At 44.5% G+C, this 19058-nt stretch overlaps 7 protein-coding genes and 1 non-coding gene across 8 annotated transcripts; 6 read left to right on the top strand and 2 right to left on the bottom strand.

The window, feature by feature from the left end:
* Positions 1 to 592: 592 nt before the first annotated feature.
* On the top strand, positions 593 to 2758 carry FRA1 (LALA0S01e13498g1_1; the record flags this gene model as incomplete). Its single annotated transcript, XM_022774724.1, has 1 exon — positions 593 to 2758. One exon carries the CDS (start codon positions 593 to 595, stop codon positions 2756 to 2758), a length of 2166 nt encoding a protein of 721 aa, XP_022626792.1.
* Positions 2759 to 3605: 847 nt separating this feature from the next.
* On the top strand, positions 3606 to 4394 carry ISA1 (LALA0S01e13476g1_1; the record flags this gene model as incomplete). Its single annotated transcript, XM_022774723.1, has 1 exon — positions 3606 to 4394. One exon carries the CDS (start codon positions 3606 to 3608, stop codon positions 4392 to 4394), a length of 789 nt encoding a protein of 262 aa, XP_022626791.1.
* A 1036-nt stretch (positions 4395 to 5430) lies between these two features.
* On the top strand, positions 5431 to 8142 carry HSP104 (LALA0S01e13454g1_1; the record flags this gene model as incomplete). The annotated part of the gene is made up of 1 exon (XM_022774722.1): positions 5431 to 8142. The coding sequence occupies one exon, from the start codon at positions 5431 to 5433 to the stop codon at positions 8140 to 8142; it is 2712 nt and encodes a 903-aa protein (XP_022626790.1).
* Positions 8143 to 9378: 1236 nt separating this feature from the next.
* Positions 9379 to 10470, top strand: ECM4 (LALA0S01e13432g1_1; the record flags this gene model as incomplete). Its single annotated transcript, XM_022774719.1, has 1 exon — positions 9379 to 10470. One exon carries the CDS (start codon positions 9379 to 9381, stop codon positions 10468 to 10470), a length of 1092 nt encoding a protein of 363 aa, XP_022626789.1.
* A 1790-nt stretch (positions 10471 to 12260) lies between these two features.
* RIM4 (LALA0S01e13410g1_1) lies at positions 12261 to 14477 on the top strand (the record flags this gene model as incomplete). Its single annotated transcript, XM_022774718.1, has 1 exon — positions 12261 to 14477. One exon carries the CDS (start codon positions 12261 to 12263, stop codon positions 14475 to 14477), a length of 2217 nt encoding a protein of 738 aa, XP_022626788.1.
* Positions 14478 to 14770: 293 nt separating this feature from the next.
* Positions 14771 to 17365, bottom strand: NPR3 (LALA0S01e13388g1_1; the record flags this gene model as incomplete). The annotated part of the gene is made up of 1 exon (XM_022774717.1): positions 14771 to 17365. The coding sequence occupies one exon, from the start codon at positions 17363 to 17365 to the stop codon at positions 14771 to 14773; it is 2595 nt and encodes an 864-aa protein (XP_022626787.1).
* A 154-nt stretch (positions 17366 to 17519) lies between these two features.
* On the top strand, positions 17520 to 17591 carry LALA0_S01e13366r. The gene has a single exon. It is a non-coding gene; the product is annotated as a tRNA-His (tRNA).
* A 164-nt stretch (positions 17592 to 17755) lies between these two features.
* EMP24 (LALA0S01e13344g1_1) lies at positions 17756 to 18364 on the bottom strand (the record flags this gene model as incomplete). Its single annotated transcript, XM_022774716.1, has 1 exon — positions 17756 to 18364. One exon carries the CDS (start codon positions 18362 to 18364, stop codon positions 17756 to 17758), a length of 609 nt encoding a protein of 202 aa, XP_022626786.1.
* Positions 18365 to 19058: the final 694 nt, after the last annotated feature.

Below are 19058 nucleotides of genomic sequence, written 5' to 3'. Positions count from 1 at the left end.
CCCCCCCCCCCCCCCCCATGCCGGGGAAATCTACTTGCTCAAGTGGACGTATCCACCGATCGATCCACTGCGTCACCTTCCAAGCCTCTCCCAATTCCTGCTTCGTTTCGCTCTTCACTGTGCCAAGATCGTAAGCTTGGCACAACGCGCACCGTCACGTGATGCATGTCAGTAAATTTCGAAATTCAGTTCTCACAGGACATGTACACAACTACAGCCACAGCGCAAAACTTAAGATTTCTACAGGTGTTCACCTCTCGATACATTGATAAAAGTCAAACTACCCAACTGCAAAGTCTACAGTAGCGCCATCCAAGTCACGCCACCAAAATTTTAATCGTTTTCTACGACCATCTTGCTTTAAAATCGTCCTCCGACGTACAAGAACTGCACCCTGGAAAAAATAGGACCAACTCTCTCACCCACCAACTACCACTAAGCACCCATTAACTTACAAAACCAAGCCGAAAACTGAACTTTTAACTCAAGTCACAACAAGGTCGTTTTGTATCACCAAAATACACATTTTCCCGTAGCAGCAAAATAGCAAACGGTTTCAACCTTTACGTTTTGTCGTTCACGGTCCAAAATGATGACCCAAAATTCGACTTTGAATTTGAAAAGCTCTTTGCCAACGATGAATGGTATTTACAGTGGTGGCAGTCCAGTCGTATCACAGGGAAGACCTGGCAGACCTTGTGCTAACTGTACATGCTCGCCAGGTCTTCTGTCGCGCCAAAATAGAAAGTCGTCAATGCTTTTGAGACAGCTGGGAGGTTCGCGCAAAAGACCCTCTATGCGATCGACTGGCTCAAGCAGAGATTCAATCTATTCGTCAGATACCATATGTCAATCCAAATATGTCAACACTTCAGAACGCCTACTGCATCTGAGAAGGAAAATGGTAGAAAACGATTTGTGTTGCTACATCGTCCCGAGTGAGGATGAACACCAAAGCGAATATGTGTCGCTTGCAGACCAGAGAAGGTCGTTCATTTCCGGGTTTACTGGCTCCGCTGGGGTGGCCTGCATTTCCCGGGATCTCCTCAACTTCAACGACAACGACCCAGAGGGACAATCTATTCTCAGCACTGATGGTCGGTATTTCAATCAAGCTTCACAAGAACTTGACTTTAACTGGTCTCTTCTCAGACAGGGCGAAGATACGTTGACATGGCCAGAGTGGTGTGTCCGCTTAGCCATAGACATGTCTGAAGCGCTTGGAGGGAAGGAGGCCAAGATCGGTATCGACCCAAAAGTAATCAGCTACGACCAGGTGGTGAAAATTCAGAAATTGATACGAGACAAGACTCAGGACACCAAGGCCACCGTGAGTTTGGTGCCAGTTCAAAAGAATTTAGTGGATGAGATTTGGGGCTATTTTGAACCCGTTCCTGTTAGAGACTCCAATGACTTACTGTTGGTGAACTCAAATTACACAAACGAGACTTTCCAGGACAAAAAACAACGGGTCTTGAACTACTTGCATGAGAAGACACCAAACTGCAAGACGTTTTGTGTCGCTACCTTGGATGAAATTTGTTGGCTTCTCAACTTGAGAGGTTCCGATATTCAGTATAACCCTGTTTTTTACTCGTACCTGCTGCTTCGCGGTGACGAAACCATTCTCTTCACGGATGATCCCTACGACGATAAAATAAAGGAATACTTTGAGACAAATCTTATCAAGGTGGAACCTTATGGCCAGATATGGTCGCATTTGTCATCGCTGGCAACAGCATACTCCAAGACTAGAGATCCAATTGCCATATCTTCTGGATCGTCTTGGGAAATTGTGCGCACCCTAGGTGACACTCATTATAGACAGATTCAGTCACCTTTGGAGCTTTTCAAAGCTGTAAAAAACGACGTGGAGATTTCCAACGCACATGCCGCTCAAGTGAAGGATGCGGTTTGTTTAGTCCAATTTTTTGCATGGCTAGAAAATCAATTGATTGCTAAAGAGGCCCTGATCGATGAGTACCGGGCCGCTACCAAGCTTTTAGAGATTAGGAAAACTCAAAGAAATTTCATGGGCAATTCATTCGAGACTATTTCTTCGACCGGCGCCAACGCCGCCATAATACACTATGCGCCCCCAGAGGAAAACTCTGCAATGATCGACCCCAGCCGCATCTACTTGTGTGACAGTGGGTCCCAGTTTATAGAGGGCACCACTGACATCACCAGGACCCTTCACTTTACTACACCCTCAGCAGAGGAGATAGAAAAGTACACATTGGTACTCAAGGGTAATTTAGCGCTTGAAAGACTAACGTTCCCTGAGGGTACGTCCGGTTTCAACATCGACGTCATAGCAAGACAGTTTCTGTGGCAACAGGGCCTAGACTACAGGCACGGAACAGGACATGGTGTTGGATCCTTCTTGAACGTTCACGAGGGTCCCATCGGCATCGGCTTCAGGCCAAATTTGCAAAGTTTCCCGCTTGAATCCGGCAACATCATAACCAATGAGCCCGGCTTTTACAAAGACGGTGAGTATGGTATTCGCATAGAAAACGACATGTTGGTGGAAAAAGCTGAAGGCCTTAAATTCGGCGAGCGTCAATTCTTAAAATTCAAGAACCTTACACTGGTGCCTTACTGCAGGAAGCTCATCAACGAAAAGATGTTGACCCCGGAGGAAAAGGCTCAGATCAACGCATATCACAACCTAATCTGGCACAGCATTGTCCCTTTCACTCAACCTCAGAGCATAACATACAGATGGCTCAAGCGTGAAACCGCACAGTTGTGATTTTTAACTGGTACTTAGGATATGGCCACGTAGCGAAATACATGTAGGTTTAATAAGTGGAGAGAGTATTTATTTTTTGCATGGTAATGATTCAGTTTGTCGGGATACCGGGAGGGCCCATAATACTACAAGTTACGAAAAAAAAAAAACGCTGAAAATGCCACACGAAACTGTATATAGCGCCTTGATAGAATTTTCAATCGAGGTTCATACCGTAGTCGTCGATTAAGATTGAGTTACCGTTGAGTGTTTTCTTGAAGCTTTTCTTCTCTGTATTGTGTCGTTTATCACTATCGCCTTCTCTAGAGACAATGAACTCTAATATGACAGTCTTCCTATATAAATACTACCTGGCCACGGTTCAGCACAGGACTGAGGAAGAGTAGACTCGAGTAGATTTTTGGACCACGTGTAGACCTGTATAACATGGTTAGTTTACTGCGGCGGGCGTCGCACGATGCTCACCGAAAATACCAGTCACATAGCCCCATAATCAGGCTTTACATTTCCAATGACTAGCAAGTTGGAGTTGTCTAAATAATGGTTTATTATTATCAGTAGAGTGGTGAATCTTGAGCTCACAGAGCTCCATTGTAGCGCTGGAGTTGAATAAATCTCTTCGAGGCTGTACTCGTCATTTCACACGTGCTCTCGTGATTTTACTCGTACTCTTCCCCAGTCCTGGTTCAGCTAATATTGGTAAAATGAAAGCTAATGATTTGTCTGACAAGAGTTAGCAACCTCTCGCAATACGCTGGAAAGGAGGAATTTAAACGACGGCAAAGTAACCCGTTTATACTTGAATCAGTCAAGTTATCACCCTTCGGCTGCTGTACTCTCAGTCATTATGAGGAGTGGTCAAACTGTGTCAAATCTTGGCCGACTGCCAGCATCGAGATATATCGCCTGCCGTAAAGTGCAGCTCGAAACTTCTACACAGCAAGCAATTAATTTTAGGCTCCTGAGCTCTACCAATGACGGAATTAGACGCTACATGCAGACAAACCATTCTCACAGAGTATTAGATGGTGCAGGTCCAGAAAGATGGAGCTTCAAATTCAAGACTGGTCCCCCCAAAAACGACAGTGCAAAGCAAGTGAGGGGCCAAAGCGAACAAAGTGGTCCATCAGAGTCCAATAACGGCTCCTCCAAATGGTCTACTTACTCTATGCCCTCTAAAGAGGCGCTTTTGCAACAGAAACATGAAGAAGCTGATCGTCATATCAAGGAAGGTGCTGAGAAACTCGGGTCCCAAATCGAGGCACAACGCACAGAACAAACTAAAAAACCAAAGAGAAAATTGAGACCACGCAAGGCGCTGATATCTCTCACCCCTAACGCTCTATTGCATTTGAAACTATTGCTGAACCAGCCCCAACCACAGCTGATCAGAATAGGCGTGAAAAACCGAGGTTGCTCGGGCCTGACGTACGACTTGGAGTTCATAACGGCACCAGGGAAGTTCGACGAAGTGGTGGAGCAAGACGGCGTTAAAGTGGTGATAGATTCTAAAGCATTATTCAGCATAGTGGGGAGCGAGATGGACTGGATCGACGATAGGTTGTCGTCTAGGTTTGTGTTTAAAAATCCAAATTCGAAGGGAACCTGCGGATGTGGTGAGAGTTTCATGGTTTAACTTGTGTTCTAACAGAAGGACAGACGGGGCAGCTAAGCGCAGAAGTGCGCGCAGATATTTAACAAATTATTTATTTATTTATGAGATTAACTATTCTTTTTCAGACACAGGGCGAGCTTCATAGGCTCCAAGGCTAGATTGGCATCCATTAAGAGGGCATTAAGGCTGCTTGCAAGAGATTCTTCGTTGTACTTACTTGTCCAAGCCATATGATTAATCTGTTTTATTATTACATTCATCAATAATGACATTCGATATAATTAATTGTTACTCAATCGCTTAGTAGCTTTGGGGACTTGCTGCAAAACAAACAAAGGCTATCAGCAATCGTTCCACTCCGTTGAGGCAAATATCAATTCTTCGGAAACAAAAAAACGCAATGATTCTGAATCCAGACTCTGGTCCAAGCTCGTTTTAAGATCTCAAAAATTGCCATCAGAAGTAACTTGACCAGATTTCAACAGCGATTGTGCAATATCTGCTAAAGTTGTCCTTGGCTATACCCCAGAATAAATCATCAGTTATGAATAGTTTTGGTATGGCCACACGGTGGTGATGCGGGAAAACGGTAAGTTTCTTACCGAAAACTCATGGTGTCACGAAATACAAGAACGCCAATTCGCTTTAACGTGAAGAATAAGCATGTTGTCCAATTAGAATATTAATTCTATCAACAGAATACGATATGAGCCTCCCTCTACTGAACCCTGGTCAACCTATAGCGTCGTTACCTTGTCACTGCTTCGACGACACATACGTACAAAATGACAATAATGCACGGATTTTCTAGTATATACGAGAAAAATCTCTGAAATTAAGGATGGTGCTAGATTTATCCGGTACACGCTGGAATAAACCACTCACGACCACGGAGCTTGTCATTACGAGATTCTAATCCAATTGTCGGGTATAAATAAGAGGGAATTTTGAGCAGCATTCATTTTCACATTTACTTCATTTTTCTTGCAGAAAGTTCATCTCAGGACTAACAAGAACTCATCCTACAATTTGATTGTCACTAATCCTAATATCCAAGATGGACGACCAAACGCAATTTACAGAAAAGGCATTGAGCATTTTGACCGTTGCTCAAAAATTAGCGCAAGATCACCAGCACGCACAGCTACAACCTGTGCATCTGTTAGCAGCTTTCGTGGAAACCCCAGAAGATGGATCGAAGTCCTATTTGCAGAATCTGATCGAGAAGGCTCGATACGATTACGACGCATTCCGCAGATGTGTTAACAAGCATCTCGTGAGAATTCCTCAGCAAACTCCAGCGCCTTCTCAAATCTCTCCAAGCTATAGCTTGGGTCAAGTTTTGCAAGAAGCTGCCAAGATCCAGAAACAACAGAAAGACTCGTTTATCGCACAGGACCACCTATTTTTCGCTCTACTCCAAAATTCGAGCATCCAAGAGATTTTCAAAGAAGCGGCAGTACAGATTGAAGCCGTAAAACAACAGGCTCTTGAGCTTCGTGGTAATCAAAAAATAGATTCTCGCGGCGCAGACACTAACGAGGCCCTAGAGTACCTTTCAAAATATGCTATCGATATGACGGAACAGGCCCGCCAGGGTAAACTGGACCCGGTCATCGGTAGAGAAGAGGAGATTAGAGGTACAATCCGTGTTTTGGCCCGTAGAATCAAGTCCAACCCTTGTCTAATTGGTGAGCCCGGTATCGGTAAAACAGCGATCATAGAGGGTGTTGCACAGCGAATCATCGATGACGACGTGCCAAGCATTCTGTTCGGCTCTAAACTATTCAGTTTGGACTTAGCCGCCTTGACTGCCGGTGCCAAATACAAGGGTGACTACGAAGAAAGACTCAAGGGTGTGCTGAAGGAAATCGAACAGTCTAAGACCCTCATTGTTCTGTTCATCGATGAAATCCACATGTTAATGGGAAACGGAAAGGACGATGCTGCCAATATCTTGAAACCAGCTCTATCGCGGGGCCAATTGAAGGTCATCGGAGCTACCACCAACAACGAGTACCGTGCCATTGTCGAAAAAGATGGTGCCTTCGAGAGAAGATTCCAAAAGATCGATGTTCAAGAACCCACCGTGAGGCAGACAGTTGCTATTCTGAGAGGGCTACAACAGAAGTATGAAATTCACCACGGTGTAAGAATTTTGGATAGTGCCCTTGTCACTGCCGCTCAGTTAGGTAAAAGGTACTTACCATACAGAAGATTACCTGACTCTGCACTAGATCTGGTCGACATTTCATGCGCTGGTGTCGCAGTGGCCAGAGACTCGAAACCCGAGGAGCTAGACTCTAAGGAACGTGAGTTACAGCTTCTTCAAGTGGAAATTAAAGCTCTAGAAAGAGATGAAGAAGCCGACCCTACTACAAAAGATCGTTTGTCTCAGGCTAGACAGAGAGAAGCTTCTTTGCAAGAGAATTTGAAGCCTCTAAGACAGCGTTACGACGAGGAGAAAAAGGGTCACGAAGAATTGACCAGAGCCAAGAAGAAATTGGAAGATCTGGAAACTAAAGCAGCAGATGCCGAGCGTCGTTACGATACAGCCACTGCTGCAGACTTGAGATACTTCGCGATCCCCGACTTGAAGAAGCAGATTGACACTTTGGAAAATCAGGTTGCCGAAGAAGAAAGACGCGCAGGATCCGGTGCAATGGTGCAGAATGTTGTCGATAGTGACACCATTGCTGAAACAGCCGCTAGACTCACGGGTATTCCGGTCAACAAGCTGACCGAATCGGAAAACGAAAAACTGATCCATATGGAAAAGCATCTCGCATCTGAAGTTGTGGGCCAGTTAGAGGCCATCAAAGCCGTTTCCAACGCAGTCAGACTATCGAGATCGGGACTAGCCAACCCCAGACAGCCAGCCTCCTTTTTGTTTTTGGGATTGTCTGGTTCCGGTAAAACTGAATTGGCTAAGAAAATTGCTGCATTTTTGTTCAACGATGCAGACGCCATGATCAGAGTGGACTGCTCCGAACTGAGTGAAAAGTACTCGGTTTCAAAGCTACTGGGTACCACTGCGGGCTATGTCGGTTACGATGAAGGTGGATTTCTAACAAACCAGTTGCAGAGAAAGCCATACTCTGTATTGTTATTCGATGAAGTCGAAAAGGCCCATCCCGATGTTCTCACAGTTATGTTGCAGATGCTAGACGACGGCAGATTGACGTCCGGACAAGGCAAGACCATTGACTGTTCCAATACGATCATCATCATGACCTCTAACTTGGGTGCCAATTTCTTGAGTTCTCAATCCGGCGCTCGTGTTGACGACACCACCAAGACGTTGGTTATGGGTGCAGTGAAACAGCATTTCAGACCCGAATTTTTGAACAGAATCTCTAGTATTGTTGTTTTCAACAAGCTGTCGCCCAAGGCCATTCACAGAATTGTGGACATACGGCTCAAGGAAATTGAGGATCGATTCGAGGAAAATGACAAACACTACAAGCTTGACGTTTCGAAAGAAGCTAAAGAATTTTTGGCCAAGAATGGCTACTCAGAAGATATGGGTGCCAGACCATTGAACCGCCTGATCCAGAACGAGATCCTCAACAGGATGGCGATCAGGATTTTGAAGAAGCAGATCAAAGACAAGGAGACTGTCAGGGTTGTGTTCAAACCCGGTCACGGAGAAGAACTTGACCAGCTGGAAGTCCTGCCTAACCATGAAAGCGGTGATACCGAAATGGATGTGGATGACGACTGGGACGACCTCGAGGAGAGCTTCACGGACGGCACCCCATTGGACTGAGAAGTGCGAAATGAAAATGACCTCTCTACATAGAAATTAAGTAATAATGAACCAACTATAATCAAAACGTTTACCCAGTTATTCCACTACTCTCGGGAACAAATAGCATTAGCAGCGGGTGCCCTGTGTTGAGAGTGTGTCGCCCTAAGAGAGCTTCACTTCATTCGTATAAGACTACTTGTCGTCCGACTCTTCCAAGATGTCAATTTTTTCCTCTCCTATAGCTCTATAAAAGGCGACGAGCTCACTGAAAATTACAACTTATCCAGCTACCCTTTCGAATACCAATCTCAAAATACCCTCCGACTTTTAGATAGAACTTCCTTTGCCAAAAAAAGCCGTGGCGCTGGAGGTGTGGACAGCGGAGTGAAACTAACGTTCAATTTTCCTAGAATGTATATACGATTTTGACTTTTTCACGATGTCAAAATGGTTTTCTGGGGTCTTGTACAGATATCCCTTCTTTTATCATCCTCTTACAATAGCAATTCCAATCGCAGTAGCGATAGCAGCATCAATCGTAGTAACAAATAGTTGTAAACGCAGAGTTGTTGCGCTGTTCTGCTAGTCGCTTGAACATGATCTGCGTGCGTATTCGTCTCGCAAGAATCACAAACCACATGTGAACTGCAGTCGGGTGAAAGAATGCTTTTGGACGGCAAACTTAACTGTTGTGGGTAAACCACATAATTTTACACGCCAGAAACTTTGAATAGTAATTTCTGAGCCATGCTAGCCACTTCAAAACACAACATATAACGCAAAGACGTCAAAACGGGCAATTCATGCCGTACAGCGGCACATTACCATGTAAAAAACATTCGCAAGTAAACGGCGTCGAACCAGGATGACCTTTTTGATCGCTATCACCGTCTATCGTTTATTGTCCTTCTTGAATTGGTAGCTGTATTTTCTGTGTGTGTGTGTGTATTCATAGAGTCATGTGATTGACTATGACAAATTGTTTACGTAATCTATTATTTTAAAGGTGTGTAATTTGTAAAATTACACAGCGCAGTAATACAGGGGAGACACACACATACATACACGGTAAGGGTTTCGTAAGTCTTTACTAAGACGTTCATAATCAAACGCTCCCCCTGTAAACGACTATAAAAGAGCAGCGTCCAGCTCACTAAAGCTACGGAGCTAGTTGTCTAACTGTTGTTTGTTCTCTGTTTGAATACATTGTATAAGCACAGTCTTAACAAAGCTCATTAAAAATTAGACCTCATCATGACTGACAGAACGAAATGGGCCAATTCAGAAGACGGGTCCTTTAAAAGACAGGCCTCTACTTTCAGAGACACTATATCGCCTTCACACTCGGTATTCAAGCCTGCAAAGGGTCGGTACTGGCTGTATGTTTCGCTGGCGTGTCCATGGGCACACCGGACGCTTATCACGAGAGCGCTGAAGGGCTTAACGTCCGTTATTGGTGTGTCTGTCGTTCATTGGCATATGGACACCCAAGGCTGGCGGTTCTTGCCGTACGAGGAGAGCACCAAGGGCGAATACAAGAGTCCCTATGGGTTCAGTGGGGTTCCAGGCGAAACGCATTCTAACCCTACCAGCGGCATCCGCAATGATTCCGTAAGACCCGGTGTAGACGGCACCATCGACCACAACTACCATTACAAGAGAATTAGCGAACTGTACTACAAGGCCAACCCGGATTACAGTGCCAGATTCACAGTGCCCGTGTTGTGGGATCTGGAAACCCAGACGATCGTGAACAACGAGAGTTCAGAGATAATCCGTATTTTCAATAGCGGCGTCTTTGACGAGTTTGCAGACCCTAAGGTGGAGCCAATTGACCTTTTACCATCGGATTTGGAGTCCCAGATCGACGAAATCAACAGTTGGGTCTACGACAACGTCAACAACGGCGTTTACAAGAGCGGATTTGCAGAATCGCAAGAAGTGTACGAAAAGCAGGTCTCTAACGTTTTTGAACACGTGCAAAAGCTCGAGAACATCTTACGGGTGAATTACGAAAGAGCGGTGGACAAGTATGGAGAGAAAGATGCAGCTTCCAAGTTATTTTTGCTGAATGAGCAACTGACGGAAGCGGATGTGCGGTTGTACCCTACGATCGTGCGTTTCGATCCGGTCTACGTGCAACACTTTAAATGTAACTTGTCTACCGTCAGAGGTGGGTTCAAGCACCTGGACTTGTGGCTAAGAAATCTTTACTGGAACAACGATGCGTTCCACGAGACAACCAATTTCGACCATATCAAGCTCCACTACACCAGAAGCCACCCTAGAGTCAACCCATTGGGTATCACTCCTTTGGGACCCGATCCTGTCATCTTGCCCTTTTAGAAGGGCGAGGTGGGAGTAGAGAGAGGAAACCGAGGGGACGTGTGCCCACTCTCAAAAAAAAGGAAGACGTTTGTATATCTATAAGGTTAGGTACTATCGAACTATGACAGTTGATTAAGCGAAATGAAAGTGTCTCTCAATGTCGCATTTAGCTGTTTGCCAAGTGCGTTGGAGGTGAGTGCCAGGAGCTTCGTCAAGAGTGATTGAAAGTACAGGACAGACCTACATGAATACCACGTAATATCGAGGAAGATAGGCTTGATTCAAAGGAGGTTTTCTGCTACTACCACCAAGGTGTCTACATGGGTGAACATTAGCAAGATCCCACTATGCTCTGTTCAGCAGGTCTCTACATAACAAGCATTCCGTACAAAACGACATATGTCTCAATAGAAAATTAAAACTCATATAATGGCCCATGTATGGCTTTAAGTCCCCTTCCGGCGATTCACATGGTATTCTGTGAGGCACACACCAGGGGAAGAAAGGAGGAGTGGAAAGCTTTATTTTGCAAACCTTCCATTGAAACCACACACACACACACACAAACGCCTCACCTCATGTTTCCAAGACGTGTTGTGTTCACCCGCTTGATCCGCTTGATCCGCTTGTTTCAACCCGCCGAAACATGATACATACCACAAAGGGGTGAAACCACCCCGACACGTGTTTGCTCGAACAGAGACTGTGCCGTGTCGCTTCGTATCTGTCGCCACTTCCTCGGAGCTAGGTGCCGCCATTGTGCATGAGCCGCAGAAAAACGGTGCTGTATACGCAGACTATGCGGTGCCTATTTGATGAAAGTCATCTAAAATCGGCAGATATCATGCAGTGTCATGCGAAGCTTGCATAATGATACATGACAATACATGATATTACACTTGTCATGCGCATAAGTTGGCGCACGTACGCCAACATTAATGCGCCATAGCGTCGAGAGCATACTCCGATTTATCTGACACAGAAGGCACCGCAGAAATATCTGAAACAAAACTGGTATGTGACATATCTCACGGCAGTTTCTGAGAGATCAGACACGCCGTTTTTTTTGAGGGGCGTTGCAGACAACAGCCCCTCAGAAACACGCGTTGCAGGTCGGGATCGAGGCGGCAATCGGCGTAGCACATAAGATTCAGGGTCAAACACGTACTAGGGCAGAAAAATGACTATATATGTAGGACCTCTGGGAGTCGCTGTGGAAGTTAGATCGTTGTGCCATTCTGAAATGATTTGGACTTCACGACGTGTGTTTCAGACTTGTGCTACAAAGATTGTGACGAGAGAATCGTGAGAAGATCTGCGAGAAGATCCGTGAGAAGACTTGTGAGAGGACTTGTGAGAGGACTTTGTGTTTAACTAAAAGTTGTGTAATAAGACGTCTTTTGGCTGTGATTTAGTGCGTTCAGTTATTGTTAACCATTGTTTAGATCGAGCTTCCAGTTGCTTCAAATTGGCTCCCTTCAAAGAAAACCTATATCGCACACTTTAGCAAACCACGATTGAAACATCGCGCGGTTATTGTGTTTTTGTGGCACAAAAAAACCAAAACAAAAAAAAAACCAATCTTTTTTCATTTTTTTGGGCATCACTAGTGACACCTGATCCAAGCGAATTTCAGCAAGAGATTCATTACTACCACGGCTGAAAAGTCCTGCCCGATAACACCCGGTTTACTTCACCATCTCGCTGTGGGTTCACAGTTTAAACCGGCTCGTACGAAACTATACGAATCCGTTAGAACCAAATCACTATTAACGAAACGATTCAACTCCACAAACCACAACGACGTCATGGCTACCGCTTTAGAAAACTCGTCGTCGGTGATCCATACCCCAACCAATAGTGTCAAAGACGAGCTTCTGTCCCCGGGCTTTAGTTACAGCATTGCTCAATTTCTGCCCACAGAGGTATCTGGTTCTGATGAAGAAGAAGAGGAGGAAGAAGAAGAAGAGGAGGAGGAGGAGGAAATAGAAGAAGAAGCACAAGAAGATGCAGAAGTTGATGATGCCCCGCATGACGAGCCGCATGTAACCTTAGGGACCGTCAAAGACGTAGATACCAATACCACCAGTAACGGCAAACCGGAGAACACTGTCGAACAATTGAATCCTGCAGTTGCTAAATTCCGTGGACGGCCATCTTCGTGTGTCTTTGTCGCCAGTCTTGCAGCAGCTCTCACTGATGACGAGCTTTGTCTGTCGGTGACACAAAACTTCAAAAAATTCGGCCAATTGACCATGGTGAAAGTGCTAAGAGATCCAGCCAATAGGCCTTACGCCTTTGTACAATACACCAATGACGCAGATGCCAAAAAGGCTCTGAACAATGCCCAAGGAACCATTCTCAACGGAAGAACCATTCGTTGCGAACCCGCGCGCGTGAACCGCACTTTGTTTCTTAGCCACAAGAGCAGATACCCAGCACCGGCTTCCGGTGCTTTGGTTTCAGCTGCCATTGTCAACCAGTTGATGAGTAAATTTGGAGAATTGGAGCAGTTGGTGGCGTGCAGAGATCAATACCCTCACAGAAAAAATTACTTTCAAGCCGCTTTCAACAAGAGCAATGCTTGGTTCATTCAGTTCGCGTTCCGTGATGATGCTATTCGTGCATTTGCGACCCTCAAAGCCGATTTCAATTGGGTTGTCGAATGGGCTCAAAACGTTGAGGCTGCTCCTCATTTGAATTTACTAAATTCTGATAACGAATTGGTCATTCCAGAAGAATCAGAGGCTGTACCAAATGAATCCCCCAATGCTTCAAACTTTGAAATCAGCAGTGTACCCACTGGTACTCATGGATCAGACATTAGCATCGACCAAAACTCAATTTTTGTCGGTCAACTAGATCCGATGGCCACGGAAGAAAACTTGTTAGAAAGATTTTCTAGGCATGGTCCCATCCTAGACATCAACCTGCTATCCAAGCCTAATAACGTTTTCGCCTTCATCAGGTTTGCAACGGAGGAAGCAGCAGCAGCAGCTTTGGAAATGGAAAATCATGCCATTTTCCTAAATAAAACCATGCATGTTCAATACCGGGAGATTGGTGGCTCCAAGAAATACAGAAGACATGGGAATTTAGGTCACAGATCTAGTAGCGATTTTGGTAATCAAAATAAAAATGAAGGCCGTCACGGTGATGTTCGTGACAAGTTTATCAGAAACTCCCACCTGGGCGATGACAACTATTGTTACAGTGGTCCCATGAATGAAAACTATGGCATGCCATACCAACCTCCTCATTTGAACCTAGCTCCCCCACCCATTAACGTTGGTAAACGAAGGTCTAGTACTGGTTCAGCACCATTCTATTCCAACTATCATAATCCAATGCATACCTTCCATGTCTTATCCCCTCAGCAACAAGGCCATATTCCAATTATGACGGCACCCAAGAAGTTGAAATCTCACCCCAGGCGTAAGAGTATTGAGATCACCAAATCTCACGTCGGTTCCAATGATGATAAAGGCGAGACTTCTAGCGCCAATGAAGCTGAAAACATCACTAGTCATTCGTTTGCGACAGAAACAGATGCCTCCGAAGGCTCCGAATCTGTCGATGACAACGATGCTTCCAGCTACGCAAGCACTTCGCATTATGCAACATCCGCTGGCGGAATTAATTACAAGAAAAAGCTTGACGAATACAAAAAAAGAGGAAACTACCCAACCTTTGACCCCTACTATTACCCGTCATACTATTACCCCGTGGAGTACGCAATGGGTCCAGCTGGAACTGCCGGCTCTGCTACTCCTCTGAACTCATCAGGGAGCATTTCTCGACCTGGTGCCAATCCCAATCAACCTTGCTTCATGTACTATCCTGTCCCAGCAGCTAATGCGGCCGAGTTCGGAGACATGCACAGCATGGTTATGTCCCATATAGGTCCATCTCCCGGTGCTTTAGGGGCTCCAATGATCCCCCTACCTGTCTCACAACGGCAATATATGCCAGTTGAATCGAAATATAATTACAACAATGGCAGCAGAGCTTCGTTGGATTATTAGCCGTTTCTGGATAGTTCAACATCATTTTCCACCGTTCTCTATTCCATGAAATCGTACTCCTTATTATTTTGACACCTTTGGGGCTCCCGGAACGATTTATGGCTGTAATTTTTCATACTCCTTTGAAAGTTGTTGAAAGTCGTTGTCATCAGCGTTTTTATTACTTTCCACTCGTTGAGTATCCCTAATTTTATTATTGAATCATTTCAGGTTCATATTTAATTCATTTACCCATTCTCTTCTATCATAGTCTCTTTGAGTTATTCTAGAACAGTTACCGCAGTCAAAGCACTTTACCAATGATTTATCTCAACCAAGTATTTCCCGATAGCCTGTGTCAGCTTGCGAACTTCGTGTCTTGATATTCCTTCTCGAACGAGAGTTAACTCCAACGGTGTGTTTCCATTAAAATACTTTGCCAACTTGTGGAAAAGGGCCTGAATTTCTGGTGACTGGCCTTCGACGCATTTATATAGCCAGCGTTTTTCAACAGCGGTGGCTCTTTCAGGGTTCAGGATGATCGTGTAGTCAGCTCTATTGAACACATCCTCGTCTCCCTCATAGTAATAAAAATCTGGTTCATCTGGCAAATTGTCTTCATGATCCGCTGGGGAAATGTTGTCGTTAGCCATCGTATTGAGTTGTCTAGAACTGTTAGTTCTTTTAACGCCATCCCTTTCAAGATCTTCATCAACCGCTATTTTGATGCGTGAGTCAATGCGGACCCACAGAAATGTGAGCAACTGCGTCAGATATCCGTATCTGATCAGCCAGCTTAATGCATTGAGGTAAACACTTTTGTGATCCTTGGACGGTATGAATACACCGAACGGTCTAGGCTTTGAGGAGGAGATCAAACTCAAAAATGAGGAAAGTGTGGGCAGTGACGGGAACTTTTTGGCAAAGATATCTTGATTTTGAAAAACAAGCGGTTTGTCTTCTGTCGAAAGCACTTCACTATTTTTCGACTGTCGTCTTACCGACCCAGTGATAGGAGCAAGCGGGGAGACGATGTACGTGCTTTTTGATGATAGAGGTATAATAACCCTTGCGTGGCGCCAATACATCAAATGCAAAGCCAATGACCTTAACAGATTGGTCCGAATTAACTTTTCCCGCTCACCGTCTACTGAGCTCGGGCCACCCATAACTTCGTCGACAATATATTGATAACTTCGCAAGGGCACTGTTGGCTTCAGGTTTTTGACTAATGACGTCAAAATCACTGAAGTGGCATCATTGCGGAACGAGGAAAATTGCAGTTCTTGCACTATAGCCATGGGCTCATTCAGTAGAAGAAGTGCGTAGTTTAATAGATCGTCATCATCTTCGAATTTGCTTATTTGTTCGTGAATTTCATCTTTGGAGTCCTTTTCCAGAAATTTGTTGTTCAGGACGGAAGTCAAGAAGGAGCCTGGTAAAACCGGATTTACTTTGACATCTGGCAATTCGTTGAATTCATCTTTGAGAGGAAGCTGTAGAGATATCATCTTGTCTTCATCAATCTCTAAGCTCGCAACTTCGTTTCTCGAAATGGCATCGTAACACTGAGTGATGATGCGCGCCAGAGGAGACTTATTCACTATTTTCTGATACAGGTACTTTCCCTTGTTACCTTGACCCTTTATTGACTGATACCTCTGCGAGGACTTTAAGACGCGATCTCTGGTCTTCAGGATTTCAAAACATTCGTTCGTTACAAATCCAGTTCTAGCTTGAACATATCGGAGTATAAGTGACAGTCTGGAGATCACGTAGTGATACATGTCGTCAACTCTCTCATTGTACTCAACAAGCTGAGGATTAAGAAGAAAGCATAAATGGAACATATTGACACTTTTTTCGAGATCGCGATACTCATCCTTGTTGCTATGATTGTCAGACGCAGTGTGAGTAGATCCCGATTCAACAAACGCGTCGTTATTATCATCGTGCCCTTCCGAGGTTGCAGATCGCGCCTGTGATGCATTCCTGCCTCTGAGACTGGAGTTTGAAGGTCGAGAACGATTACCACTTTTTTTCTTTTTTGATTTTCTCCATCTGCCTTGTAAATCTCTGTGGATCGGGAGTCCCAAAAGAACGAGTTCATCAACCGACAACTCGAATCTTGTGTTGCACATTTCCTTTGGTGGTGAGCTGATTTCAGCAAAAAAATCAGTATCAAAGCGTAGAATTTTGTTGATGGCCTGGAATTCAGAGCCAAAATGTTGGTCATCGAGCTCATATGCATTTTCGGCCTCATCATCAGACTCTTGGTCTAAATTGACAGAAGGCCCCTCCTGCTCTCGACTCAAGGCATGCTTTGAAACGACAGAATTGCGTTTTGAGTCCTGGGGACTCAAATATTGAAAAACTCTACTCGCAGCTGCATGAAGTTCTCTATTGTTCGTACTTTTGAGTGAGTTGCCCAAAGATTGAAGACTATCACTATTGTCAATTGATAGTCTTGGACCACTGACGTCTTCATTTCCCACAGAATATTCATCGTCCGATGCCGAAGAACTTGATTCAGAAGATACATCTGCATAGTCTGTGGAGATGTCACTGTCACTCAAACCACTACTGGTATTTTCATCGGAGCTATCACTGGTTTCAGGGGTATCGAATTCTTCGGTTTTTGTAGAATGCATGGAAAAATTCGCTTCACTCTCGGTCTCATGATGCGCCGACTTCACAGATTTCTTTCTCTGCAAATGACCATCTTGTTTAGAGGCCCTAAATTCTGCACTATTCTGAGCGGCACTGGCAGCTTCTTGTTCAAGTTCTCGCTTTTTCTTCTTTCTCGATGAGTGAATGTCCACAGGAGGGTAGTGATACACAACTTGGGGCCCCGAATGTGTGGATATCGTTAGTACAATGCCCAGAAGACATGGATTGGGTAAATTCATTCAAATGCGGGGGCCTCGCTGCCCTGCGTTAAATACTGTTCACTTGAAGGAAGATGATCTTTAAAACTAGTGTCGGAATATCGCTGGAAAACAAAAGCAGATGATTACTTCACCTGTATATGTATTGCTTGAGTTTTCCGAACCATCGTAAGAAGCCACTTTAGTATAGTGGTTAGTACACATCGTTGTGGCCGATGAAACCCTGGTTCGATTCTAGGAAGTGGCATTTTATTTTTTGCTACTCTGACTTTGAAAGTGAGCCCAGAGACAAGAACTTTAGTGTTGATAACCTGGTATAACTACACAAGACTACGATTCATAGCCATCGCTTTGTTGTATTGTTTTTTTTTAGGCTCGTATGATATTCGGTATATAATTTGAACACTAGCTTTACACAAATGAGGTCACTTCGAAGAAACGTCTCAAGTAGTAGATCTGGAACAACGAATTGACGATCACGACAAAGAGCTGGAAAACAGACCACCACTTGACACGGTCGTTGGTTGACTCAGCGGTGTTTCTATGTGTTCTTTCTCTGATGACAATATAGCTCTGTTCGTTTTTCAATTCGCGTGTCAATCTCGATAGCTGTCTTACGGCGCCATCTAGCGAGTCTGCCTTGGGATCGTTCTCATTCACATACACAATGCCCTCTATGTTGAAAGTCACATCTTTTGTGGTCACACCTGATCTTTCGTTCGAGAAACAGTATTCAAACTTGCCGTCCTGTGGAACGCTGATTCGAACATCCCCATGGGAAACGTCTCTTTCTTCCTTGAGAATGTCACGTCTATTAGGACCATACACCATGAAATCCCCTGTCATCTGGTCTGTTGAGTCTGGAGATCTATCGCCGAACTGGAACGAGATTGCCAGCTCGTCTCTCGATTTCAAGGTCTCATAAAAACAACGCTGCCCGTGAGCTGGAAGCAGCACTGTGTGAGCGTTACACCCAACCAGCCATAGCAAGGCCAGAAACCCAAACGCGAACAACTTCATTGTCAATTACAGAATCGCACTGATTGAAGCTTTACTGGATGTAAACCTTGTGGTTAATATTACGTTTTTTTGAAGACTCCATCTATATAATATGCTTTAAATCGTGGTTTTTTCAAAATTTATTTATTTTTGGGTCGCGCCGTGTTAAACCAACGCGAACTCGAAGAAAGATGTGACAGCGACAGCGACAGCGACAGCGACAGCGTTCTGGCTAAGACGAAATACGGACACAAGGCATGGATATTGCGTCAAACAGTACTGTGTTTCAATGAATCTGGTCGTGAAGTAATTTCTCAAAGCTAAAATACACAATACAAACGACGTTTATAAAATAATGGGAGTGGGGAGTGTAGAGAGGAAGCAGATGATAGATGGGAGGAACACACTCGCAGACGATGGGGGAAATAGAAAAAAAAAATAATGCGACAGAATTGGATATGGAAGCATAAAGGACGAAAAGACCTTACAGCGTCGAAGGATTATGCAGCTATCGAGATCGGCTGTGTCCACTCGTCGTTTCGACAAAAAAATCCAAAGGCCTATTTCCGCCCTGTTGCATGTTTCCTAATATGGGGTTTTTTTCCAAGTAGTAAACTCCCTGAAGAGATAGGATAATGTTTGTAATCATGATGGGTATACCGCCGCTTTGTGAAAGTATTCTTCCTTTCCTTGATATTTTTTTTTTTTTTTTTTT

The sequence above is a fragment of the Lachancea lanzarotensis genome, scaffold LALA0S01 (assembly GCF_000938715.1).
Source record: "Lachancea lanzarotensis genome assembly LALA0, scaffold LALA0S01, whole genome shotgun sequence".
Taxonomy (NCBI): Eukaryota; Fungi; Ascomycota; class Saccharomycetes; order Saccharomycetales; family Saccharomycetaceae; genus Lachancea; species Lachancea lanzarotensis.
This window is presented reverse-complemented; position numbering and strand designations above follow the sequence as displayed.